The sequence below is a fragment of the Typha angustifolia genome, chromosome 8 (genome assembly GCF_048772165.1).
Source record: "Typha angustifolia cultivar Huaian chromosome 8, ASM4877216v1, whole genome shotgun sequence".
NCBI lineage: Eukaryota > Viridiplantae > Streptophyta > Magnoliopsida > Poales > Typhaceae > Typha > Typha angustifolia.
The window spans coordinates 4192964-4220865 of record NC_133246.1 but is presented as its reverse complement, the minus strand read 5'-3'; the positions used below and the strand labels follow the sequence as shown (position 1 = coordinate 4220865).

The 27902-nt window shown below is 34.8% G+C and overlaps 3 protein-coding genes and 1 non-coding gene across 9 annotated transcripts; 1 reads left to right on the top strand and 3 right to left on the bottom strand.

Moving 5' to 3' along the window:
- Positions 1–325: 325 nt before the first annotated feature.
- LOC140764602 (calcium-dependent lipid-binding protein-like) lies at positions 326–12171 on the bottom strand. Its single transcript, XM_073103247.1, has 11 exons — positions 11761–12171; positions 10689–10790; positions 9765–9815; positions 9168–9288; positions 7927–8045; positions 7671–7769; positions 6821–6901; positions 6635–6720; positions 5052–5277; positions 3775–3942; positions 326–853 (listed from the first exon to the last, which is right to left on the bottom strand). The coding sequence occupies exons 1-11, from the start codon at positions 11863–11865 to the stop codon at positions 521–523; spliced, it is 1491 nt and encodes a 496-aa protein (XP_072959348.1). The 5' UTR covers positions 11866–12171; the 3' UTR covers positions 326–520.
- Positions 12172–14687: 2516 nt separating this feature from the next.
- Positions 14688–14759, bottom strand: TRNAQ-CUG (transfer RNA glutamine (anticodon CUG)). The gene has a single exon. It is a non-coding gene; the product is annotated as a tRNA-Gln (tRNA).
- Positions 14760–15321: 562 nt separating this feature from the next.
- On the top strand, positions 15322–17483 carry LOC140765212 (protein NONRESPONDING TO OXYLIPINS 2, mitochondrial). Of its 4 annotated transcripts, none has more exons than XM_073104176.1 (4): positions 15322–15482; positions 15582–15700; positions 15859–15933; positions 17094–17483. In XM_073104176.1, exons 1-3 carry the CDS (start codon positions 15358–15360, stop codon positions 15876–15878), a joined length of 264 nt encoding a protein of 87 aa, XP_072960277.1. In that variant the 5' UTR covers positions 15322–15357; the 3' UTR covers positions 15879–15933; positions 17094–17483. The 4 variants fall into 4 exon arrangements, with proteins under 4 accessions (XP_072960277.1, XP_072960276.1, XP_072960278.1 ...); XM_073104175.1 differs by lacking the exon at positions 17094–17483 and adding an exon at positions 16591–16867; XM_073104177.1 differs by lacking the exon at positions 15859–15933.
- Positions 17484–18227: 744 nt separating this feature from the next.
- On the bottom strand, positions 18228–26886 carry LOC140765901 (PGR5-like protein 1B, chloroplastic). Of its 3 annotated transcripts, none has more exons than XR_012105243.1 (12): positions 26566–26886; positions 25690–25805; positions 25507–25603; positions 25278–25378; positions 24334–24390; positions 23287–23363; positions 22427–22478; positions 21234–21344; positions 21049–21146; positions 20887–20962; positions 20043–20147; positions 18228–18472 (listed from the first exon to the last, which is right to left on the bottom strand). XR_012105243.1 is itself a non-coding variant. In XM_073105204.1 (11 exons), exons 1-10 carry the CDS (start codon positions 26813–26815, stop codon positions 20893–20895), a joined length of 1029 nt encoding a protein of 342 aa, XP_072961305.1. In that variant the 5' UTR covers positions 26816–26885; the 3' UTR covers positions 18228–18472; positions 20887–20892. The 3 variants fall into 3 exon arrangements, 1 of the variants encoding a protein (XP_072961305.1); XR_012105242.1 differs by having other exon boundaries at positions 20043–20131; XM_073105204.1 differs by lacking the exon at positions 20043–20147 and having other exon boundaries at positions 26566–26885.
- Between the last annotated feature and the right edge of the window lie 1016 nt (positions 26887–27902).

The window sequence follows — 27902 nt, the reverse complement described above, 5'->3', positions numbered from 1 at the left end:
TGTCCCTCTTTCCCCCCTCGCCTAAAGAGCAGGAAATTTACATATCAGACAGCAATTACTCGTCTTTCGCTCTTTAGTAGTAGCCTAAATCACCTTCCAGTCCTTTTTCTGAGAAAACCTGTAATGTGCCATGGATTTCTCATGACTTTTTTAATAGAAAATCAATGTACTAAAATAACTCTGTGTCGTTCTGTATTTATTCAAGGCTTCTTTAATATCAGAACCATATCGCAGATGTACAGAAAGACAATTAAATTATACACTGAGCTTAAGATCACATATAAGTATGAAAGAATAGTCATTTCTTTCACTTCTCTCTGGACTGTAAAGACAAAGGGATCCAACAGTGAATAAATTAGTGCATGAAATACTTCATACAGAACGTAGACAAGAACGACGAAATACGAAAATACTCTTAAGGAAGCATTATCCTATATAGGTACACTTGAGTATGATATAGTGTAGATCGTGGAAGACAAGAAAGATTCCCTAAGAACTAGCGAACTAGTAGCTATCCAGTTCAACGGCCGTTGCCTTGAGGAGCTGGAGAGGTGTTGCCATTCCTCTTAGCACTACTGAACGTGCCTGTCACACTTTTACCCATGAACTTCCCAGCTTTGCTTAGACCACTGCCCACTGCACCAAATCCACTTCCAACCAGCCCGACACCAGCCCCAAGTCCTGTACCAACCAGTCCAACTCCTGATCCGACCAATGAGGCTGCCCCACCAAGGGCATCCATCGTGCTTCCGATGAGCCCAGCTTCCTTCATCCTCCTCCTCTCCTCCATGGCCCTCTTCTCTAGTTCTAGAGCCTCTAGCTGCTCTTCTTTTGTAAATGGATGATACAAGACCTGCAACAACTCGGAGTAGTAAATTACCAGACCACTGGATACAGAGGTAAACAGATAGCATAAACATACATGGCTCATATGAACTGATAGCTCCATATGGCATAGATTAGAGTATTTGTATCAGTTTCTCTAGCGAAATATAGAAAATTTGGCTCCTTTTTCTATTTTCAAGAAGCACTCTTTTGTACTTATCAACATCAAAATCCCTATTCCATTCTGTAAACATTTATGTATTATTTATGTTTAAGCTTATTATCTATTAATTTTTTAAAAGTTATGCTATTCAGCACTTCAAAAGATCATATATTGGTAAGGATAGGGAAGCTACAGTGCTTCTCTACATTTAGAGAAGCACTGTAGCTTTCTCTGGATTCAGGGAATGGCTAGGGAAACAGATGTGAAAGGGTTTTTATCAAAGTTACAGGCAGGAAATGCAGGAGACTCAAGATTGAACTAACCCACGCATCTGCTCCCCTCTCAATCCACCTATAACTCCCATCTTCCAGAATCTCATTCCCACCCCCTCATCGAGAGCAGCCAGCCCGATGTTTTTATGCAGCGGAGGACCATTTATTATGGGGACTTACCAATAAGGGAGATGCACAGAGGAAGAGAAGGCAGATGTTTGTTATAAACATTACAGGAATGGATCGCATATGTTGGTTTATCATTGCTTGGAATTCATTGATAGTGACTTTTGTTAGTTATAGAGGGACTACTTTACTCCTCTTTTTTCTCAATCAAGTCACTTTCCCTCATTCTAGCTCATTTTCCTGACTTACAATTTCTCATATTATGATTTTCAAGATCAACTTCTGGGATCTGAACCAGATGTGAATGCTCTTATAAACTCATTCACAAAAAAGATTAATAAATCTTCTGTCATAATGCCTAGTTCATAGATGTACGCAATCTCCACTAAAAAATAATGCTATTCTAGGAAGATCGCACAAGTGGAAATATGAGGGCTGCCACTCAGATACCGATCCATCAATGAATCACTCTTCATAGCTGGGCACTAGCAATTCATTGGGGAAACAGGTGATGATATTCATGCCTAAAGATAAATCACCATTAGATGAAGCTGAATTTTATCAATGACTCGGTTTGCTGAGCCCAGATTTCCAATCTCATAATTGTATCAAAACTAAAAGTTCCTTTGTCCTCTTCAATCTTACACCTTTAAGAGTGAACGAAAAAGATGTACGAGAGAATTGGTCGGAGTAGAAGTTTCTGAACAATACATGCTTCAGATGAACAGCATGTCCCTAGTGACAAATAGCTTCATCCTAGATTAGAAATTCACAGTGCAACAGAAGAAAAAATGGTAGAAAGAATGGTCAAAAATATGAGGAATACGTCTATACAGAAAATCAAGTGCATACTACTGATATGATCTAGTCTTTCAAATGGAGCTGAAAGTTCCATTTGTGCAGGCATATTTCCAGTGTGCCATGTGACAACTCACAATTAAATTTTTAGCACTTCTATTGCCATCCATAATGAATATAATAATATCGTAATTGAGATAGGCATATATTTTCACTTGCATATGTATTAAAGGTTAGATGTGGCTTCATAAGTCATTTTGGGCCACATAGTTGTACCTCCATCCTAGCAGCTAAAAATGGTGGATTAAAGACATACTTCAAAATCAAAGATGTACTTTTGGAAAGTAAGTGCATGGCTGAAGAACATCATATTGGAAATGCTGATTCTATGGTGGATAGAAATAATTAAGGAATTTTGCCACTAAAACATTCTAAACAAATTATATTTAAGGTTTTGTATCACCTCAATATAACATGATTTGCATTAAGCCATTTTTGCCTCTTATCCTATTTCACATGATAAACATTCTATTCTAATAGAAAAGAACAATTAGTCAATATGTAAGCATAAGAATCAGTTTTAAGGAGTGCACTTATCTTAGCAAACATGCAACAATGTGTTGACAAATCTCTTTCAAACATCCAACTCCTTTATGGTTCACAATTTTGGACATATCCAGATTACCCGAAATGGATCAAGAAGACTGCACGGCCGAAACGGGCCAAACAGCCCAATACGGGTTGTTTAAAGATTTTGGTCGGATCCGATTCCCCAAGACCCCAGCTACCCTCTTTTCAAATTTTCAACTTTTACTCTATCCCTCACTCTCTTTCTCTCAAACTCTCCTCCCACTCCTTAGATTTCATCAAGCTCATCCGACGCCCGATCTGAAGCTTTTTTAGTAAGTCTGCACTCTAGTGAACTCTAATGAATATTTTCTCTCTTTTGGTTTTCTTTTCTTTTGTTTTTTTTGTTTTTTTTGTTTCTCCTCTCTCTCTCTCTCTCTCTCCCACTCTTTAACTCCTTTTCTCTGCCTCTCTTACTACTGCAGAGCAGTAGAGAAAAGAGAGATTTTTTTTCATCTCACTTCTACAGTAGTCATTTACTATCGCAAAGTTTATCGGATTCAGCTCGGTATTTATCATAGTTTTAACTTTTAAGTAAGTAATTGTTTTAGTTTTTAAGCTTCATATGTGAGTAATTTTTATTTTTTTATTTTTCTGCCATTTCCTCAAAAAAATTAGTAAACTTTTTGCATTTTGAAATAATTTTTAAAATTTCTATAATTAAAAAATAGTCTGATACGGTATCAGCTAATACAAACATCTAATATCTATAATTTTTTCAGGTGGTTGATCCCGACCTCGATACTCAAAACCTTGATCAGGAGAAACACTAACAACTAATATATAACAAATACAGCTCATAAATGGAAAATTAATTGGCATTCATAAAAAATAAAACATGGATATAATTTAAAACATTCACGAAATAAACATGTTTTTATAATGCAAGAGATGTACTATTGTAAATGCTATTTCGAACTAAAAGGAGTGAACAAAGCAAGTGATACAAAGCAAGATACTAACCTTTACAGTAAGTGTCCCTCTGTCTTTCTTATCTTTAACCTTTAATGTATCTAGTGATGACAGCAGCCCCAGCTCAAACTCCTTGGAAACCTCCGCTTCTAGATCAATCAGTGATAACTTGGCTAAGCCCAGCTTCTTATCCTGTTTAAGTTGATCTTCATCATAAACCTGCAAATACAAGAGCAACCAAAAATCTGATATTAATTGCTGCATCCAACAGAAAATTAATGTATTATTTGGCCCATTAAATATAGTTTTAAATTCCAATACTAAATCAACCAATGAATAAGGGGTATCAGTTTGAGCTCAGCACAAAATGTGAATCTTGTGTAAGGATAGTCCAGATGTCCATCCATTTATAAGATTACAAAACATTATTAGCTGGGACATTGCTGGATGCTTTTTCCATTTGGTCCAGATGCCCATCTCCTTACATGATAGCCATGAAATAAATGCCAAAAATTTCTTAATATTTAACTTAAGTGATGAAATTTTTAGTTCCACACTAATGTCTAGGTAATAGGTCGTGGGTCAGTTTCAGAATTGACTCATGACAAAACCCAGCTCAAATACCTTTCTACTATCCTTTCTGTCAGATTCACATGAGAACAACTCTCTAAAATCAATTATTTTCCTGACAGAGGTTGTATAAGTACCAAAGGGGATAAATTTAAACCTATATTCATATGAGTTAACTAACAGCCAAAGGCAGATGTGTTCATTGTTTCAATATTCTCCTAGAAACTAGAAAATGAAAGATTGTAACTCTAACAAAAGCTGCAGAAATTCAGCAAAGATTGCATGTCTGAATAGAAGGAAGAGATGAGAAGACAACATAAAGCCACAAATTACTGATCTTTACGAGAAAATGGTTCAGATAATGACTATTGTCAGTTTGTCACGACCTGATTTTGGAATAATGACCGGCCACGTACAAGAGAAGTACTTGAGATACAAGAGCTTTAACATGTATATTCAAAACCCAATATGGTAAAAGAATCAAATGCATAATAAGAACTTTCTTTTACATAACCCAAGTACTAAGTAGCTAATTGGACTCCTAATTGAACATTGGTTATAAATGCTAGGACTTCATGTTCTCAAAGTACTCTCTTAAGGTATATTGTCGGTCATGATTTTGAAATCGGGTCGTGACAACTATTATATGAGAACATAATAAAAGGATGTAGCACACAACTAACAGACAATTCCAGAGGTAAACATGGATTAAAGCACACACCAATTAAAAGAAGAGTACCCTTGGAAATATATTGTACCTCAAAGAAAAGAGATTGTGTTTCCTTGTCTTCAGCAATCAACTCAAACGTTTCATTCCATTCGGGATTGAGATTGTCATCAATTACTTTTGTTTTAACCTTGAACATGGGACGTACATAAACAACCACATAAGGATCAGATTTACCAATATATTCCTTATTTTTCAAATCATTTGCTTTTACTACAGTCACTGAAAGCCTGCCCTGCGGTTTAAGCTCCAGCTCACTGCAAGAAATTACATCTTAAGTAAGATTACCATATAATCAATACCATATGTATAGATCAATTTGTTTCATTAATGCTGAAAAATAAACAGAAGAACAAAAAAAATATGAAGTAGATCAAACTATTTAATCCATTTTGTTCAAAAAGCAACATAAAGATCCTGCCAGTATTTGATAAACATAACTAAATCAACACAATTGAAATACATATACGAGCATCACATGAAGAGAAGAAAGATCTTCATGTATTAAAATCAATTTGAAACATGGAATAGACACAGAAAGTATCTAACTATCTATTATAGAGACATGGAATAGGAATAGCTGACAAATTACAGAATATTAAAGGAAATACTACAATTTCAAAAACTATAAACATATTTCAAGAGTCTAATACTTCCTCAATACCATTATCGATATCTACAGAGGTTGGTCTTGATTCCAAAGAACAAGGTTGATGTTGACATTTTTATGTCTTAGCACTTCATCTTGCAGTTGATTCTGCCAAAGTACAATTTTGACAACACAGTACAACCTTCCTTTGGCCCATATTGTGAGCAAATAACTTGATTCATCAAATTAAGCAGTTCAACCTAAGGCTGAAATGGAGAAGCTTATATGAAAGTGCAGAAAAAAAAAAAGTATTGTGGTGCAGAGTAAGTCTAAAATGCACAAAAACACCAGAAAGATATGAAACAAAAGAAATAGGCACAAATGATGGAATAAAGAGATCATCTCTTGTGCCTTAGTTACAATAATCATAAGGATGGAAAATTGGTGATGTTAGAAAGGCACGAGTAAATACTTTAGGGGGTTTACAACGTTGTTATATTTCCCCTCAAGTTTACCATAAACAGTTGTAGAAATGATGGAATCTGATGTTACAGGGCAAAACTGAAACACACACCAAAAATCAACGGCAAAAGGAGGCATCTTTTATTTTTTCATCCTTGCTCCATCCAGATGCCAATGTATCAGCAATAGTTAAGGGAATCAGTTATGGACTTATAGTGGCTGTGAAGTATTTTCCCTGGTTTACTATCCAGCCAGAAAAATTGGTTGCAGATGCCAGATTTGAGAAGAAAAAAAAAATGACATGGAAACTGGAACCTTCTGAGGAAAATCTTTAATAGAGTATTAGAGTTAAAAATGAAGTCGGCTTTTGAAGACACTAGAGCTTATCAATATCATATCCGCTGCAAGCAACCCCAAAAGAACAAATTGATGAATGGGCAGAAGAGACTACAAAGATTCAGTTATACATAAAAAATCTAAAACAGTTTGCCTGATAAGTTCTAACCTGAATCAATCTCAAGGATGATAAAATATCCATTGATTCAGTGAAGAAAGAATCTTACCTCATATCTACATCTACTCCGCCAAGTGGCACAACAATCCTATGAGGCCACTGAAGCATGTCGGAAACAATCGACTCCACAGTATCCTATTCGATGGGAACAAAAAGGCCAGATTCATAGGTACTTCTAGACATGGGCTACTACAGGAAGTGAATGGTACAAAACTAGTAAAAGCAAGATACTTACATCAATCATGTCTGAAAGTCCAGGGATAGCAGTCAGGCTTCCTCCCACAGCCTTCAATGTGTAATCAATTCTAGGCTTTGGCTGAAATAAATATTCATAACATTATTTCAGGCAATATAACTATTCCAAATAAGCATTTTCTTGAAAAAATTGCAAATGCATCTATATTTAACTATCTATAATTCTAGTATAGAATGTGCCTAATAATTTATGACAGAATATATCTCCATATAGTACCACTGGAAGCAAAGCATGTGTAGTGCAAAACTTTTTATAGGTTAACCATATGATTATATTACTTGGCAAATTTAACTTTACTCTGATAGTCATTGATCAGATATTACATATGTAGCTCCTCTAACAACAGTTATCACAGCATTAAACATGCTCTCTCTATTTCATACGAGGAAGCACAGTAGTTCCATACTATAGGTGTCATATAGGATAATATATCAGATAAGATACTTATCAAATATTTTAACAATCCAAATATTGCAGGTATGCTTAAATACTTCTCGAATAGTTCTAAGAGACCTATAGAGATAGTCCAATTGAAGGAGACTAATATCTTTGATTTCTCCAGAAGATTTCCTTTGCGAAATATGTTGATCTTATTTTCTATTTTGAGAAACCATTTATGGATGTGTGCGTGTATGTGTGCCAATAGCATTTCTTCCACCATGCAGATCAGCATACATGACCATGCTATGCCAAATAACTAACTACAAACTTTTTTTACTAAAATGATAATGTCATTTTATTGTGACATTTACACCACCAGCTGACAATTAATATACATAATTGATAGAAACATATCTTAAGAAGTATAGGTGGATAAAATCAGTCATACCTCAGCAAGGAGAGCAACAACAACAGCAGAGATGCAGGGAATCTCTTCAGAAAGTTGAAAAATGACACGGATTACAGTAAAAACCTGAAGATCTTTTAGCTGCAAAGTTTTAAGAACAATACGATATCAAAAATTATTGTAATAAAATAGAATGCCTTTTCTTTTCTGGCAATTTTACTATAGAGAACAGAATACAATTTAAAGAAACCGAAATCTCAAAGACTAATCTCTCATTTCAAGCTAAACAAACAAAAACCTGAATGGGTAGTGAAGCAACAACTGCTTCAACTGCAAGAATTATGCTTGGGTCTCCACCCCATCGGAAGTCAATATCCATTGTAATTTGGCCTTTCTTAAGGCTCTGAACACGGATACCTTCACAAAAATTAATAAATTCTTTTAGAGAAAGTAACAGGCGTGATTTCTCCAAACTCTATTACAAAAAGAGAAAATTAAAATAAATTACAATAGATGACTTCCCAACATTAACAGAATAAATTTGTAGGATATAATAGAAATGATGATAGGTGGACTAGCATCACCAAGAACAAAAAAAAGGAAGCAAAGAAAAAAGAAGAGATGTCCACAAGGTTGAAACTGGAAAGATGAGCAGAAAGTTCCCTAGAATAGAGTATCCTACATCAGGTTGTCTATAGGGAGACAAGAAAAAGATAGACACCATAATATTTACCAATCATAAAGAAAAACATAAAGCATGAAGAGATATCTAATTAAAATTTTAAAAGATGATATGCAGTTATGCACAAGCATTTGCACCTGAACTAGCTTTAAACCTTCATTGTAATACAAGTTAAAGGCAGTTCTGGGAAGTAATTTGTATTTTAATATAAGAAGTTTACTAGTTTAGCTTGAATCACGTGATGGTAAAGAAGTGAGTGTTTATTTACAAAGTCTGCTCTCTGAGTGAAGTCCTTCCTAAAACGTTACATTTTTTTGCTTCAATTATAACAACATCAAAATCTGCCTATAGGGCACCAGAAAGCAACTTTAGGCAAGAAACAGTCCTTACATGTTTAAATCTTTCTTTCTGTAGCACATAAATGGAAGGATATATCTTATTGGTCACAGTTAGTTTACTTGTCAAAGATAATCACCTATGATATCACGATACAGACAAGACAACTAAAATGAGAAGCAGAAGTGAGAAATATTACTTTATAAGTTTATATATCCATTGACAGCAATACCAAATTATCACTTGAGCAATAGAATGATAAAAGAATCCACCTTTATAATTTATATATCAAACGAAGTATTAAAATACAGTTGTAACCTTGATCAAGTAAGCCATAAATATGATTAGAATCATTGAACGTAAGATTGCAAAACAGTCACATAGTAAAGCATGTAAACTCATCTCACTCATTATTTATATGTTTCCAGAGAACTCAAAGTAAGCTAATGACATTAAACCAACAAAGCGAGGAAGTACTGTATTCTCAAACTTGTACTTTGTTTAAAAATTTAAATACAAACCTTCAATCTTTGGTGGCACATGTCCAAGAAAAAATTTGCTGAACTTAAGTGACGATATTCCAGCCGGTCGATAGTCATCAAGTAGTGGTTCAACAGATTCCTTAACGACCAGAGTGGCTGCCTAAAACCATATACAAAATGGAAATTAGTAACAGATTTACATAATTAAAACTAGCATTTATTATCCAGAAATATTGGATCTGGCTTTGTTTTATAGAGGGAGAATAATAATATAGATAGTTTGTATTACAACTCTTTCCATGATTAAGATTTACTAAATCAGGATGAAAATATACTATAAAGATCTCATCCAGAAAGTTATAGAAGTCAAGTTTTTGACATAATCTATTTAGGCAGTGCAACCAAGTTACCCGATGCAAGGTGCAAACTTACACAACATCAGTGTGCTCCACAATGTTACTATGCAGTTAAAATTACACAGAGGAACTAAACAGTGAAGAAATATGTGCACTTGGGAAGTGACAACTTTCACAAAAAGCTTTTGGAATGTCATACAAAGACATTCTAGCTACAGAAGAGCAAATTAGAATAACCAGATTTCTATGTAACTAGGTCGAAAAAAAGGAAATTTCTTACTTCAGCAATAAAAGGCCAGAGTTTGCTCAGTTGCTTGTTCAGCCATTTCACCTGCATGATAGAATAAAATCATGATTCTCTAGAACACTGCACAATCGTAAAACCAAGTAAAACATGAAGAAACTATCAAAACTTTATCAGTAAGAACGAGAAGAGAGAAAAGACTTTGATCTTTGATTACTAGTATGCACTTGCAAGAATGTACCCATGCATTCTGTGTACAAGGGTGCAAACCTCTACGAAATTTCTATTAGAAATCCCATGGAGGTTGCATTGCATCATTTTAAGTGGCACCTTATTTCTCATCCTATGGAAGAAGGAACATTTGATTCAGGAAAAGAAGAAGAAATTCACTTGCAATTTCCCACCTGAAACATGGTTCACATGATAGTACAATTGGAAGATCACAAGTGAAGAAGAATTAACACCAGACAATTGACAAGATAAAGGACAATTCTGGCAAAACTGAATCGCTGGTCAACACCTTTAGTATAGAGTAGCTAACAACAGAGATGAAGCTCATGTTGGTGTGCTGAAAACACTTGTGTATTTCCTACATCAAAGAAGTTCCCACTACAAAGGGAAGGCAAAGTGCAAAACAAACAAGAACTACTATCAATTGTCCTGATTCCATAAAAAACTAAGACCAAGGGTTCATGCAGTTGTACACCAAAGGATGGAGTATGAATATATTTATTAAGTATAAAGCAATTGATATTTCAACTTTGAAGAGAGAAAAAACTAAATCTCCATGATGCCATTTGTTCTTGAAACATTTCATCTGATGACTGTTGCAGTTCATTATTTTCAAATTAATGCACCAAAAGGATATCTATGCAGATGGATAGTAATTCCATCATAATAAAGCAACTAAAAAGAATAAACTAGGTGACAATTGGCAGATGAAGATCAAATTGGACATACCTGTTCAAAAGCTGGAAAAGATATCCATTCAGGAAAATTGTCACCACAAAGTTTCTTCAGATCATCTCTACTAAGAGAGCCAAGAAGTTTGATATCGACAGCCTGTAAAACAAGATTTTTAAGTCACATAAACTAAGAAATTGCTAAATCTAACTATCTAAGCTATTATATCACTTCCATATTAGTGAGTGGAGCATATATCACAATCTTATAGATCATATGAATGAAGTGTTATCATATGAGTAAGGTGCCATGACATTGATGCAGGAGTTTCATTACATAATTTTGACGGCAATCGACTGAGGGAAAATTAAGTGTCTTATCGCTGTAAGAGTGCAGCCTTTTTACCTTTTAGTTTACTTGATAAAATAAAAACGTCCCAACAATGGGCAGGCTTTGCTGAGAATAATACTATATACATCTAAACTGTTTATACTCTTAGTAAGTATAGAGTGTGTACATACATATTTCCTACTGAAAAAGCATGAACAACAAAACTTAATAGACAGACTACAAGAACGAGGATCGTTGTGAGAATGCTTTAGATAACTTGCACAGCTGCATTATCTACTTCTTAGTCAGTGTATGACACCTGTTTTATTCTTCTTTTGCATTTTCTGAAAAACATAGCTCAGCCCTTTGTATATTCCAGCAAATGACTACTCCCAAAAATACTGCCAATATTAACAAATAAGGGTCTCCAGCTCACGACTGCTGCTTTTGTCAAATATTTCATTACTCTGAAATTACTAGTAATACAGTATCCTATTTCAAAATATACATTACATAACCAAATTTACTACTTTATCCATCCATCTTCTTCCACATCATTGCTGATTCATTCCAACAAGCCAAAGCCAATAACGTCAGCAACTCTAACGCAAATTCAATTAGGTTAACCAAAAATTATTTACCAACGAAAATGACAAAAGTTACTCCCAATAAGAATGTTCTAACCATGTAATCCCAATATCTCCAATCAATTCGAGCATAGAACGAACTTTTGTCACAAAATCAGGAAATTCCAAGCAGGAAAAACTACTGTAGAAGAAAAGAAAAGATTTTAATCAACCTTGGTGATGCGTTTGGTGCTGCGATACCTCATCATGCGGCTCCACCCAGCCATGAGAGCAATCCCCACCAAAATCCCCATCACCATGCCCGAGATCAACCCCATCTCTCTCCCTCTACCTCACCGAAACCACCACTTCTCTCCCTCTCCCAACCCCAACAAAGCCAACAAGATTCCTTCTCTCCCTTCTATTCCCAATTCCTATTCCATTCTTACCTTGTAGCCTTCCTCCCGCGCCAAATTCCACCGGATCCAAGGAGGAAACCCAAGAATCAAGAAGCGCCCATGAGCGAGAAGAGATCGGAAACGCCCGTGGAGGATAAGAGTTTATCGAGATGGGGACCGAATAGGAGGAATAAGAGGAGTGGGGGTTGAGACTAAGCCGTCTATTAGTGGAAGCTGTAGAATAAATGTTAAATGGCGTTATTAGTTATTACTTATCCTCCCTATTCTTATAACGGATTAGGACGGGCGGAATAAGCCACGTTACTATTCTTATTTCGGCTCAGAAGCTTCTCATATATCTAGGATAAAAGATATCGTTTGTCACTTGTCAGGGCTATTTCTGTCCAACTTTAAGATGTACTTCTACAAAATTAGAAACTTTCCTCATTTTTTTTATCTCCTAAATTAATTTTGGTAGTAAGATTAATAAGTTTTTAAAAGGGAAGTCCTAATAATCTTTAGAAATATGCTCATTTCATAAGAGTATATAATAGAACGAAATTGCAAACAACTATCTATTATTCACATTAATGCAAGAAAAACTGCATGCTTTGTGAATGGGTAAGAATTTATTACTAAAATTCAACAATTAGGGCACAGATGAGTTCTGATTCAGCCTCCAACTCCGTCTGTATTTTCTCTTATATTTTCTTTAAATATTTTAAAAATATCGGCGAATGATTATATTATTTCTCTAGTGATTTTAAGTCTGACTTAAAAGGAATTCTTAATATCATTCTGCAAGTAAAATACTATATTGCCATCAAAGACATGACGATAATTCTTGTCCATAATCTGCATAGTGAGTTGCTGCACAATTGTTGTCTGGCAATCTCTTAACTACCAAGAAGAAAGAACTCTTATGCAGTAATTCCATGTTAAGCCCTTTTATGGATAGTAATTAATTTTCTTAATGGCTATTACATATTAATATTTTCTTTACTTAAAAGCATGAGGAAAAACTAGTAAGTGGATGGGTGGGTCCGAGTTGTAAAGCACTGATTAGGTTGGTTCCATATCAGGGCCGTCTTATCATTAAACTTAAAAAATAAATACACTAGACCCTCTAAATTATTGCTAATTTTTACTAAACCTATTTATTATTATTATTATTTACCATAACTGGGACACGAACAATATGCTTTATTTGGATAAAAAATGTAGAAATTTATAGTAGATATTATTAGTGCTTACATAACCCTATAACCGTCACCACTAACGAGCAAAGGCCATATTAACGGGGCGAAAATCTCTCTTATCAGTACATCTAAAGTCATCATTTCTATCAGAGATAGTTAATCAGTTTGTTACTTTGTTAGCTTCCGATAAACATAAAGAAAACATAATAAGAAACACTCAAAAACTATTATAATGGAAGATACTGTCCATGGTGAAGGATGCTTCTCGTTCAAAATATTGACCAATAATTTCGAATCAATTTCGACCTTCACATGATTATAACAATGCACCTCGAAAATCGTGTCATGGATGACATGGCTATCTTTATCAAGTTCTAGCCAATCAAAACGTTTTGCTGGAAAGGAGTCGTACTCCCCCCCTCGTGACTATTGAACTGCCAAAGGTTTCGAAACGACCCAAATCTACCGGTCCATCTGCTTCTCGGGTCAACATTTATTGAGGCAAAAAACTAATAATAATCATAATAATCAAGTAAGACTTGGTTGAGAGTAATAGTCGGCGACGAAGTCAAATTTAGATCAATAATTGTGGGAATAATATACAGAGATGAAGAGAGTTGGCCGTTGGGACAACCCCCCCCCTTTTGCCGACACGCATCGTGCGGGCACGTATGCGTAGTATGTAATATTATTATAATGTAATGTTATGAACAACCCAAAGGCCAGCATCTCGTTGTCGTTGTCGTTGTCGTTGTCGTTGGCGTCTCGCTGTCCGTTGCCGACATCAAGCTTGCGATCCAGAAAGAATATGAATGGCCCCTCGCTTTCGTCGCTTGCGGAAGCGGTTGGTCGTTACTGCCCTCACACGAGATCGGTTCAGTTCAGTGTACTTGGCAGCTTCTCATTGGCAATCACCTTTTCTTTTTTATCCAAAAAAATATATATATTAAAAATTACTTACTGGTTAATATATATTCTAATCTTTACATTGGGCTGTAAATAGTTGAAAATTTAACTCTGTACTTCAAAACAAATTATTTTTAAAAAAAAACCTCTGCCAAAATTCACTGTTTATTTATTTAGCTATTTATATGTATGTACTTATCCTTATAATCGCTCGTAAAATAGCAATTTATGTTATATAAAATTATGAATTTAAATGTTATAAAATGGATCAGACTCACTTGAGTACAATATTTGGTGATAAGACTTGAAATAGCAATTACTTATATAAGTTGGTTGACTTGATTTAAGTCAAAGTGAGCTGAACTTAGCTAGCTTGAATTTTTTTTTTTTTTTTGAGTTTGAATATGAACTAGGAAATTAGGTTGATTCTTTAGGTCAGCTCAAGTTAGAGTATGGTAAGTTTAATTCTAAGTGAATACGGGCAAAAGCTAGATCGCTCTTGTTTAGCTAGCAATCGGTAATTAGATAATTAGATAATAGAAGAAAATATTATTCTACCAATTTACTATTAAGAAAATGTGTTTTATTTTTCTATTTTGATAGATTATAAGCTAATTATGATTCTACTATCCAAAAAATAAGGAAAATTAAAAGAACAGGTCCCACCGAGATTTGAACTCGGGTTACTGGATTCAGAGTCCAATGTCCTGACCACTAGACCATGGGACCATTCTCTATATGAAACACCTCATCTTTTTAAAACTATATTTTGGTAAAATAAATATATTTAACTGTCTCCAATGAAATTAATATAACAGATAGTCTGATTGCCATATTAAAAAGGACACAAATATGTTGAACTAATAGTGAATATCTTTTACTGGAAATGCCAACCCAACACAAAACTGAAGTAACTGTAAACAAGTTTAGATCTAAAAATTAATTTATTTTATAACAAATTATAATTATTACTTTCATGTGATTTAGCTTCTTTTATATATATATATCCTTGTGTCAAACTTAAACCACTTTAACCCTATAGGACTCAGACCCATTACAATATTAGTGTCAATATTTTTTATATTTTAAATTAAAAATATATAGGCAAAGAAAATCAGGCTAAATCTTAAGGGTGTAATTTTTAATTTTATCTAATATTATAAGCATATTTACTTATTGGGCTCTATTCATTAAATAATCAACTTGGTGTAAATCGAATAGCGGTATAATCGGATCCTACTGTTACCCTACGCCAACCCGCCCTGTTAGGGTTTAAGGAGGGTTTAACTCCATTCCATTCACCTCACCCGATTCAAGGTTGGGAGAAATGGCGTCGCTCCGCGCCGCCGCTACGGTCGCCGCATCCGCCGCCAGATCCGCCGCGCTCCGCTCGAAGACCCTGCTACCCAAACCGTCGCCTTCTTCGGGGAGAGCCACTCCTCTCGTTCGCAGGTGAGCCGGCCCTTCTAAACCCTAGATTTCTTATCTCTTTAACCCCCCCCCCCCCCCCCCCCCCCAACACCCCCAATTATAAGAGCTTCCCGTCTCCAGATCGATTGCAGCGTTGGGAAGCGTGGAGTCTCTGATGCCGCTCCACAGCGCCATCGCCTCTGCCCGTCTCAAATCTTTCATCGCAGTCGATTCCTCCTGCTGGAGTTGGCTCTCCCAAGGTAACTCCTTTTGCGAATCTTTCGTGTCTAAATCGGAAAATTGTAAACTTTGGTAGGAAAAATGGTTAGATTATTTCAGTAGTATGAACCTTTTGAAAGCAATTTAATATGGGTTGGGAAGTTATATGGATAGTGATACTTGTTATCAATTCTGGTAGGTTTAACCAAGCGCATCTGATCAATGGTAGGAAGGGTGCGACAGAGAAGATAGGGAGGTTCCAATTTGAAGACATGTTAGTTTCTTTTATGATTTATGTGGCTTGATTTGTTATTCCATAACCATAAGCTTCTGCTAGGGAATTAGAATACTGGTGACGATGGCTCTACTTATGCGGAAGATATTTATTCTTGGAAACATATCAAAGAGTTGTTGACTTGATTTTGTTTGAACAATAATGGAGCAAAAGGCTGCTTTTGCTACTTAATGTTTGTTTAAGATGTGATGCTTTATTCTTCTCTTCTATCTTGCAACTTTGTGTCAACTTTGCAACTATGGGGAGACGGCAGAAGTTTCAACTATTCCATGCGCATTAAACATGCTTGTATAGAACTGTTGAACTGCCTGTACATACATTTTGCAGCTTGCAATAAACAAACCATTGATGTGAAAATAATGTTTTTTAATCTAGCTGTTTCACTTTCTTGTTTTGCTTTCATTGTTAGTTTACATTTTTTCATCATGCATCTCTAACTTCATCACGCGTTCAGTTAGAGATGAATGGTGAAGAAGTGCTTTGACAGTTTTTTCTTCTATCTAGGTGAATACATTTGTTTCTTCTTAATTTGTTTTGAAGCTTTTATGAAGTTTCCCATATAAATTTTCAGTATCCTGTTCCATATGGTATCATATCCCTCATTATCCTGACTTGCTTCTGTACGCCGTGATATAGGACGTGCTTTACCTTTGTGACGAAGGTGTGCTGATTCTATGGGCGGAAATAGTTCCTAGAGCTTCTATGTCATTTTGAGGAACAAATAACCATGTATCAGCATGGATGTGCTGAACTTTATTAAAAGGCTAAAAAAGCAAACTTACCTCTTATGTTCTTTAGGTTATTATGTTATTTTCTTCTTCAGATGACATTTATCGATGGATGATGGTTTTGTAATCTTCTTTAAACTTACTTTGGTTCCTAATATAATATTTTAGTTTCTATAGAAATTTCATGCAGGTGAATTTGGCTTATTTTTCACGGCCTTGTATACAGGCATTATTCTAGTTCTTATTATTGCTCTCCTGCTATAGATTTTAAATATTTTTCTAGTTACTGCATGTTGGTGTTGTTTTCCCAACTTGAATTTATATTTTACATGTATGTGTTATATAATAGGAGGGTGGAATTATAGTCTTTCTGATTAATTTGCATTTCCTCTGCTGAATATGGTGTCTTAGACTTCGCTGTCCCTCGGTAACGTTGGAAGCCTGCTGCTGTTTCCCGCCAAGCTTGCTGCTGGGTTACCATATTCTCCTTTATCTTGATGACTCCTTTGTTCTGCTGCTTGTGTAAAGAGAGATTCAGAGCCAAACTTATATTCAAGCACATCTACATGTCCTCCTTTCCTCTTTCTTTTTTCCAATCAAAACATTGGTAGAATCAGTTGGCATTGCTTTCATCATCAAATTATATTCGTCTATGCTATGTAGGTTTGGGCGATTTAAGGGTAACAGTCTGTCTTGTGACCTTGTCAAAGTAGTAGTCTTGTGGAATACTATCTTTGTAAACTTAGCACTATTGAAGGAATGAAAAATAAATCGGGCACCAAAAGTCAGGACTTAAATTGATTATTGATGAGTTTGTTATTGAGATTGTTGCTATGTCTTGAACTATAGGGATCTAAAAGAGATGAATGGTCATAACTTCCACGGTCCAGATTACAGCTTCTAACGTTGTCATTATGTGCTATCTGTAGACTTGAATTATTTGTCTTATCGCCATGAAAATAGATCCTAACCGACGCTACTTTTTGGAGATAAGATTGTGCTTTTTATAACTGCATCTTGTGCAAGTTTCTTGATCCCTCTTAATCATATGTAAAACTACCAACTGGAGGGTAACCTTAGATCTGTTGCAAATCTTTCTTGAGGCTAGTTGATTGCTTCTCTTTCTCTTGATAAAGGGAAGATATTTAAATCTCCTAAGGGATTTTAGTAAACGTGAGCATCATTAGAAATTGAATCATCATATGATAAAATAAAAGATTGTTTCTTATTGAATATATATATACATATGAATTGCTATTCACATGCAAATTTGTTCGGACTCCCAGCAACTAGCCAAAGCAATAATAAGGCGTCACATATCAGATAAAACTAGGATCTCTGTTCAAAGTTTAAATTGTACACAAGTATTTAAAAAAAAAACTTAACAGGCAAACAAACCCTAGTTGTTGTTCAAGAAAGAGTACTTATAGCTAGCTGCCTTCATATTTTGAGAGAAAATGTAAGTCCATACATAAGATTATATCAGCTTTCAGGTTTGATTACCATCAATAATAAGTATAGACTGCGAAATCCTGACACTTGAAATTTGAGAAGCTGTCTTTTATTGATTTCTCTATACAAAGAAAAGACTTTCATGCATTTTCCCTCATTTTTATCACCAGATTTGTCCACTCAAAATAACTGTAAATAACTACATTGCAGTAGGGGATATACATGTATATCGAACTATTTTAGGAAGCTACTCTTGAATAAACTACAGTGATGCAGTCCACCGGATCCCACCACGAGTGCCATAGGTTTCATATACAAGTAACTGGAGTTTGCTGCTCCTGTCAGTACAAAACAGCCAGGTTATTTATTAGAAAATGTGAAACACTTTGCAGTTAAAAGTCTGTTTGATTTTTGAAACCCTTTAAACATTTCAAAGCACAAAATATACTGCTGTTGTTGTGCTCGGTTCAGCATGCTGGAAAGCTATGTAATGGGCAACAGTTTCCTGATAGGATATTAGGACACAATTCACAACATTTTGAAGGCTTATGCATCATTTTTAATTGTCCTTTTCTTTTCAACTTACACTATACCGCATTTACACTGGTAGATGGCATCATATATAATAGGAGACAATCAAAAGCAGTTTGAGCTCTCGAATTTTCCATTTGTTAACTCATTGGTATTTTAAGCAGAACTTGGTTAAAGTTGCATCTAAGAAGAAGATCAATTTGTTCTGTACAGACATGTAATACTTTATATGTGGTGAAGTAGGCAGTGTACTCTAGTCTCTGCTAGTTTTTCATGTTAACACCTACATGGTAGAGGAAGTCATTTTAGTTACTTTGGGAAATAATATAAACAATGTACCTGTTTCGCTAAATGGCACACGCCATCACTTGCTGCAGTGCTTTAGGACCATATGCATGACAAGATGCATAGATAGTAAAGTTGAAAAAATTACTCAGTATTCAATTCATAAGCAGGTGCAATGAATTAGTTGGCCAACTGGACAAGCTGTTTCGATGATTCAATCCCGTGGCCACTTGGGTGGAGGAGGCAAGCCTTAACATATGTGACACCCTCTAAATCTGACTATTTTAGAAGGAATATAAATAGAAAAACATGAGAGAATGATAACTAAGATTCCATTGAGGCAACATAGGAAATTAGGATCAATTATACTGATGTTAATACATTATAACTCCTAATGGTGTTAACAGTAAAAATCAATTAGGGCAATTCAAAACATAGACATGATCATCACTGTCCCAACTTTTACCAACAAATTTAGGGTTGTTAATAAAGAATTGATGAGAAACTTGGAAACTTAATATCATGAAAAAGGGTACATTAAGTATGATTTTCAGCAAATTGACAAACTTTAATAACCACAAGTATTCTACTAGATCTTGCTTTTAGGAGCTGAAAATTAGGCTTTGCAGCACTAAAAATATGTGGAGGATGTAGCTCAAATTTTGAGCACCAGTGTGGATAAGGGAACAGGAGGGCTGACTATCTTCTAATGGTAGTAGAAAACAAGTTGCAAACATTGAAAGAGTAAAGAAATGACTAATTACGATATTTGACCCTTATCCAAAACATCCAAGTAGTGATAAAGGAAAGATTAAGAATATATTAGAACTACAGGAAGCAATCATTTTCCTTGCCATTATATAACAGACTGCATATTCTCATTCAACTTACTGCTAGCATATCTAATTACTTGAAAACCCAACCAGCAGATAGGTGTACAGCATTAACATAATTCAAAACATAACTTAAAATTTCAAACATTTACGATATTATCGATAAGCCTGGAATAGATTATCATGACATCTATAAGCTGTAAAAGACAATAAAATTAAAAATTAAAATAATTTATCAAGCCAAGAGAAGTTACATAACTTGTCATGTGTTTAAAAGCACTCGAGTAGGATGAGTTGAAGGGTTCCTATAAGATCTACAAGCTCCATGGGCCTTTAGAAAAGAAATACCTAAGTTGAAACAAGGCTGTTATGTCATATTAGTCAAAATTTTGGCATTTTATAGTATCGGCAAAGAACAAGATTTGAAGAATCTTCATGTAAACTGAAAGAACCATTGCAACAGGATCAGAATTCGAGGGAAATACTTTAATTTTCTTAAGTACTCGTTAGAATGTTCTTGAGAATATTTGCATGAATTCTTCCTTAATTGAGTAAATGATTTGAAAAATTACATTAGTTGAAGTAGTTGGTGGTTTAATTGCAAATAAAAGATAAAAAAAGAAACATCATAATTGTGTAGGATTAGCGTTGAAAGAAGTGTTAGTTATACTGTTAAATCATCCACAGACTCTAACAGTAAAATAACAAAGGATTGAAGGACTATTTTCATTTTACGCACATAAATGACAATTGATTGCATTTCTTTTGTCCCATACAATAGGTAGGATGATAGTAAGGTTAAAAGGCCAATTATGATAATAAGAATATGAGAAGGATTATCATCATAACTCATAAGAACAGTGAAAGAAGCAATATCTCAATAAGAGGAAATTACTTATGAATAAAAGAAAGGATCACTTCAGGTCTCTCCTCTAGAATAATTATGTTATTACTGTTATTACTTTTAATTTTATAGCAAGTTATAATTAATAAAGATTTCATCCAATTTATAAATAGTTTTGTGGTACTACTTCTACATCTTTGTACCCCAAGAGGCCAAGATACAACAAATACCGACATAAGAAAAATGATCTCTTTTGTACCTCTGCTTATGCTTCACTTGGTTCTGGAAGTGTGATCAAACGTGATGACGAGTCGTACACCAATGGAGTGCTACAACTGATTAAAAAGACATCACAGTGATAAGATCCAAGGATAGTGTTTTAAGTAATCTACAGAAATATGTTGCTAAAAATAACTCTTACTTTGAACATTTCAGAGTATTTGTCGAACCACCACTAGGTACTGTCAGTATAGTCCCAAAGAAGGAAACGTTTTCTGTACCGCAGTTTGGACATGGGCCCTAACAATTCAGTATATCTATTAGATTTTTGCCCTTGCACTAACTGAATTTATAAGTGGTGAAGTATAATTGAGACAAAAGGCATACTTTTAAAATTAAAAAGTCCTTCAATATGGCACTTGTAATTGCCTGTGCTGACCAAAAGATGAGAGGCAAAGCAGCAAACCATGTGAAGATGAAACTGAAAGGCTCTGGCAACTGCATTATGACAGAGAGCTCAAAGGTCAATAAAGCAAGTAGAACTACAAAGGGTAATTCTGAGCTGTGTTATATCCAAAAGTTGCATAGTAGGAACTTGGAAGTAACATTAGTAATTCATTAGGAATAATTATGCACATGAACTCACATTGGAAAATATATATAAATAGGGACGCCCACCAGAAAGACAAGAAGGACAAGGCCATAGGATTTAGTTAAGGGTTATTATCAGTACCATGATCTACTTTTTCCATAATGTGACTAGGGATGATTAGTATATCTATCACTTATCTCTTGAATCTCTTCATGTGTACTGAACAAAGTAGCATGTAGCCAATTCCTAAGACATATCAAAGTCACTAACATCTAGTCACCAAAAAGATGCAGTTCCTATTCTTCCTTCATGAAAGTCAAGATACTTTACAGTAATATATTAACTTTGCTTCCCTTTTTTTTTAGTGCTATTATCATGTTGTTGTTAGGTTTTATTGCTTATTGCCTCTGCCAGGCAGTTGAGTACTCCTGTCAGATTCCTCAATATTTGTACATATCATATATTCCTAGCTGAGCTTCATTATCTATAATTATGTTAATTAGAGTTAGCCAACTCAGGTTCCTGAACATTTGTACTCCAACTCCGATGGGATGCCTATTATTTACAGAAATTAAACTACATGATTCACAAATTTCAGACAAGCAGACCGCTTCTGTTTTATAACTCCTGATAATTGGTACACATTCCGTCCTCTAAGCATAACCACACTCATTTTGCACCATTATCGTATTAATCCTTCTAAATAGTTTGAAAGGACTGTAAGGCAGCTGATAAGCTTTTCCATGTTTTCAATTTTTTCACTGCATTACTAAAAAATATATATATATATATATATCTTTCATTCAGATTGTATGATCAAATTATGAAGCGAGGGACTGCACATTTTAAAATGAACCAAATAACAATAATATGATGTTTAGAAACTGACAAGAAGAAACTCAGCATACTACCAGTAGCTTGCTTTTCAGGAAAACTTGTATGCTTCATAAGCTGAATTTTATCATATAAACAAGAATATAGACCTCACCTCCATAAGATATGTGATCTCAAAACCTGTGAAATCATCTAGGAAGAAGAACCTGTAAAGGCAAAGTAGATACCAAAGGAGAGGGTTAGTGACATTGGCTATCGGTAGAACTCACCAAATTCAAGTTTTAGATCATTTTGGAAGTACAAATTATCTTATACTTCTGAAGTGCTTGCCTAAATTAGATTACTTAGCAGACATATCAGATTTATTAGTATTACTATGCCTAGAAAATTCTGAGATCAGTCATGTTGACATTTGCAATGTTACCAAACGGTAGTCTTTTTCCCTACAAAATTGTTGTATAAATTTTTTTGGCATGCTGCATATTACAACTGCAAGGATGGACAATGTACAATAAAGCCAAAATCCAAGCCTTGAAATAAGAGGGCTGATGATTTCTTATTTCTAGGGATGATAATCTCTAGAACAACTTGAAATATGAAGATCCATGAATTAGTTGCACACTGTGAGTTCTCGCAAACAGCCTGCATCGGTACAACTGTAACAAGGTTACAAAATTACAATCTACAGATAGTGCATGACATACATGTTCTCAACTGTCTATATATACTTATTTATAATAATTTCTTCAGATACTTTCCTTCCCTAAGATGAGATGGTGGTAGAGGAGGCTTGGATCAAAAGTTGTAGTTAAACTTTAACTATATTTAGAAGGCTTATGAGATTGGTAACATTTTTCAGCCAATTCAATATACCAGTGATGTATTTATTTATTTATTGAGAAAATATACCAGGATTAAAATCTAGGACACAACAATGCTAAGAGAACAGGTAACTCCTATAAGTCTCAGTCCATGAAGCCTTTGATGAAGTATGCAGTATATTAGACTACTCACAATGTTAGAGCCACAACAGCAGCAGGCACATTCAATAGGAACATCTTGAAGTAGTCGACTGTCAAGTCACTATAGACCTGTAAGAATATATTGCATCATGAAATCAACTTTACTAAATAGTGAATATATCTTGTCAAAAAATAGTGGGAAATGTCTGCAGTAATTGTAAAGGTGAATATTTTCAAACACAGTAAAAACATGTAGGCATATCTGACCACCTTTATTAGATCAAGAGACCCCGTGGACTGACAAATCATTTTACATGATAATAGCTAAGAGAATTTGCTACATTTCTATGTGTCTCAATGTCAATTTGCTGAGTCTGATTAAATATTTCCTATATTAATTGACTGGAGTTGCAATGTCTCAATGGACTATGAATAGGTTGATCTTGTGAGCTTGTTACTTTGGTTCATGAACCAGCTCTTAAACATGTGTGCGAGATTAATACCACAGAGCTTATGATCTTTCAAGAATCAAAAGTATACTTAATTCTCATATTATTCATCTTTTCTATTATCAACTTTATTTGGCTTATCTTGGGAGTTGGTCTTACTAGTGAGCTAAAAGTTTATCTTGTCTGTTGATGAAGTAAAAACAAGCTGAAGTAGAAGAATGCGTACTTTTAGCTGAAGTACAAGAATGCTTACTTTGCACACAAGTATGAAAGAAGCAAGCAAAAACAACTCAAATTTGTGTCAACTTTGCAAACTGTGTGAAACCATATATATTTGATTTGCAAGATCAAAGTATGTTCTACTATACACAATTCAAATTACTTGCTATGGGATCTAATGAAATTTTCCAAATTTTGTTAACTGATATATATTTCATTTGCACTTGAATCCCTATATGCTTTGGTTGGCATCATTAGTCAATGTAAACAAGTTTTTAGGAAATATAACGACTTTACTGATAAGCATGCCATCAAGTAATGTTGGACATCTGAAGAACTAGTATTATTTCTGATGACACTAACAGTGTGACTACTAATAAATGAAGTCCAACACTAGAAATAAGTTCAAAAGTTTCACTAATAGAATCTACCTTTCTACTACGAAGACTGCATCGGGGACCTTCCTGCACAATGCTGCTGCCTTCTTTCTAGAGAAGTAAAAGGAACACAATTTAAAGAAATCTAGTGAGATATACAGTTCAACAATTTATAAAATCTGATGCTACATTCCCTTTTCCTCAGATAGTATGATTAAATTGAAAAAGAATTAGGAAATACCAACAGTATTCTTTATAATATAACTAAATTGAACTCTGTGTTTCTAGTTTCTAGATCACAACCCAAACTAAGGTCTTAAGTTTTCAAAGTCCATAAAATCATACAGAACTTGTGCAAATATCAATACTAAAAGATCAAACTGTCAAGAAATGCTATAACAAACTGTCATGGCATGTTCACATTTTGTGACCAAGATGCAATATATGAAAAATACCTCGATTTTCCTTGTTTTAATATAAACAGATCTACATTGCTAAAAGGACATTTTGCCTTCATAACAACAATCTCATGTCTAATTGGTATATTCTAGTGGAGACACCCAGAATACCATTTAGCCACTACTTGCTTGAGCAGTTCCACTGAACTGATTGTCTAGAACTTGCCCAAAAAAAAAAAAAAAATCCCCAAACAGAACCTAGCCATATGTATGGGAGGGCAGAATTCATTAAAACCGGAAAGATGCAGGTAATAAAGTTTTAACTTAACTGTTATAAGTTACATGTTTCATGAGAAGAAAGAGAAAATAAACTAAGCAATCTAATCATCACTGATTCATGATCAAACAAAAAGTGATACTATGATATATTGATCAACTTCAAATTTCATATTATCTCAGCCGACAGTGCTCACAGCAATAATCAAGCTCATAAAATATCATATTTGAGGTTAGATATATATATGGGTTAAAGTTTTAAACTAAAAGAATATCTTGGCTTAGTTCTAATTAAATGTTTCACCCAAATAGAGAAGTGCAAACCTTTAATCTCAACTTCAGTTCATCAAATTCAGCATCTGTCATTATGGGATTGCCAGACACATAAGCCATGGAAGCTTCCAGAAGCTTTTGTTCGTCTGGACCTGAAACAACAGAGGTAAGGTATAATGCAACAAAAGGCTTCAGAAGTAGAAGCTTCATAAACTTTTTGCAAATACAGATTCTAATGATAACACAGAAGACAAGATTTTCTTGCAATGACAGGACATACTTAGCATGACCACACTGCTTCCTTCCCACATTAGTTCTTCCTTGAGATTATCAAATTCTTCGTTAGACATAATTGCCGTTTTGTCATAATAAAAAGCCTGAATGCACATCACTTTGTTAGCTAAAAATTCATCAAAGATAATAATTGATCACCATATGATGATAATGCATGTAAGAAGAATACTTGTAGTGCTTGCAAGAATTCCTGTTCAAGCTCTCCTAGAGACTTTTTCTGCTTTTTGTCTATGCTGCAATATGGAAGGACATTGCTATCGACAACTTCATCACCCTGCACCTGACCTGCAATTGGAACTAAGAGTTAGAAACAAAGTAATTACTAATTATATGACTGACAAATTCAATACAACTTTTGAAAAAAAGGAATACATGTGAGAAAGAAGAATAGTATAACAGAGTTACCTGAACATTAGACATATCTAACTGTCTCAAATAAAAAATCCAGGTGAAGTTAACTACATCTAGTATGTGATTACTAAGTGGTTTGGATCAATTTCTTCATCAGTTGATACATAGACCTCCTTGCTGTAGTTCATAGGTGTTGTAATAATTTGTGGCCTTTTCCTATCATATTTGGAACATACAAAGAGCACAATTATTGACAAGTATTCCATTAATTTGTTGCCAACCTCATAAACGTTATCTGATATATGTAATCCACTATATTCATTAGCGATGCACAATTGCCCACAGTGATTTCATGTAGAGAAAGTGATCATCGTATCGCTTCTTATTTATCTATTTTGGCCCATCCTACTGTGCCGCCAAAAGGGGAAAAAGAAATCCTCTCATGGAAAAGCTATAATCTCCTAATATTTTGCGAACTGGAAATTCCACTCACAGGACTAAAGTTCAGATTAGTCCAGAAACGATTTAAGCTCAAGGTTAAACATTTGCAAAACCTAATTCACTTCTCCAAACAAAGACACATTCTCGGAGATTTCTCGTGCGCCACCAGTCCAAAGCAAACAGCGCAAAACGAGATCTTGTATAACAAAATCCATCACCGACCAAGAAAGATTCGAAGCAATCGAGGCCTAACCTTGCTGATCGGTGGCTCGGATGCGGCGTACCAAGAATGCTCGGCCAGGACGGCGGCACGGGAGCCGGATCGTGACGGAGGAGGAGGAGGAGGAGGATGAGGAGGAGGAGGAGGAGGAGGAGGAGGAGGAGGAGGAGGCGAGAGGAGAGGGTCTGAAGAGGAGAGGGCGAGGAGGGTTGGAGGAACGGAGGCGGGAGAGGAGGGAGAGGCGAGGGGAGAAGGGGGAGAGCCAGGCTTCGGAGGAGGCCATGGAAGAGAGGAGAAGAGATGGTTTGTGGGAGAGAGGAGAGAGTGGTGGTGAAGTGAAGTAGGGAAAGATAAGGAGAAGACGTGTGGAGGGAAAGCAGGGGAGGAAATCTGATACTTTCTCGAGTGTCCGACCGTTGCTCGAGAGATATGGGATCGGATGAGTGACCAGGAAGACCAAACAGCTTTCTTCTCATATCCCGCATTCCCACCGGGGTTCTTTTTCATATGAGTACCTACATTTTAATCTTATTACGAAACTTACTTCCTTTTTTCATAATTGTGACAAACTTTAAAACTATCAAAAAATTATTATAATTGCTACTGAAATATTTTAAATTAAATATAAATTACTAATATATATATATATATATTGATATTAGAATGTAAATATTATCACTAAATCTTTTTATTGTCGATAATAGCAAGTAATATTATATAGCTTTCAAATCATTATAAACAATTTAGTTTTCACTATAATTTATTAGATTTAACTACTAATATGTCCTTCTTGAAAGAGCTCAATAATTTTCATGGCAATAATAATATTTTGAAAGTACAGTGACAAAATATATAAAAAAACCTTTATATAGTTCAAAAGCCTCTGGATAATCTGTATGAATATTCTCAGTATATTCTCTATTTTTACCTAACTTCTTATTAAAAATATAGAATAATATGACGTTTTCTTTTGGTACCATGATGATCTTTGGTGAAGGCAAACACTCTTTATTTTTCCCCTTTACGTATTTATAAATATACTCTTGCTGCCAAAAGCAAAGCAAGTTTCTTTCATTAATTTGGTTAATTAAGAGGGAGTTATCGTTGATAACTAAAATTGCTATTAGGTTAAAATTTTAGACGTAACATACTAATATTCAAATTAACATCTTAATCCTATACTAATTACCAGCAACATTTGGGGTACCTTCTTAAGAATCTTTAACATTAATACTCTTGGTTCGGTGTCGTACTTGGATCCTCATATAAAACCATACATACAAGTGCAACGTCTACGGTATAAATTAAGGAATTAATTAACATATCGCGTAGTGGGACAATTATTTAATTAGCTCGATTGTGTTTTTGAC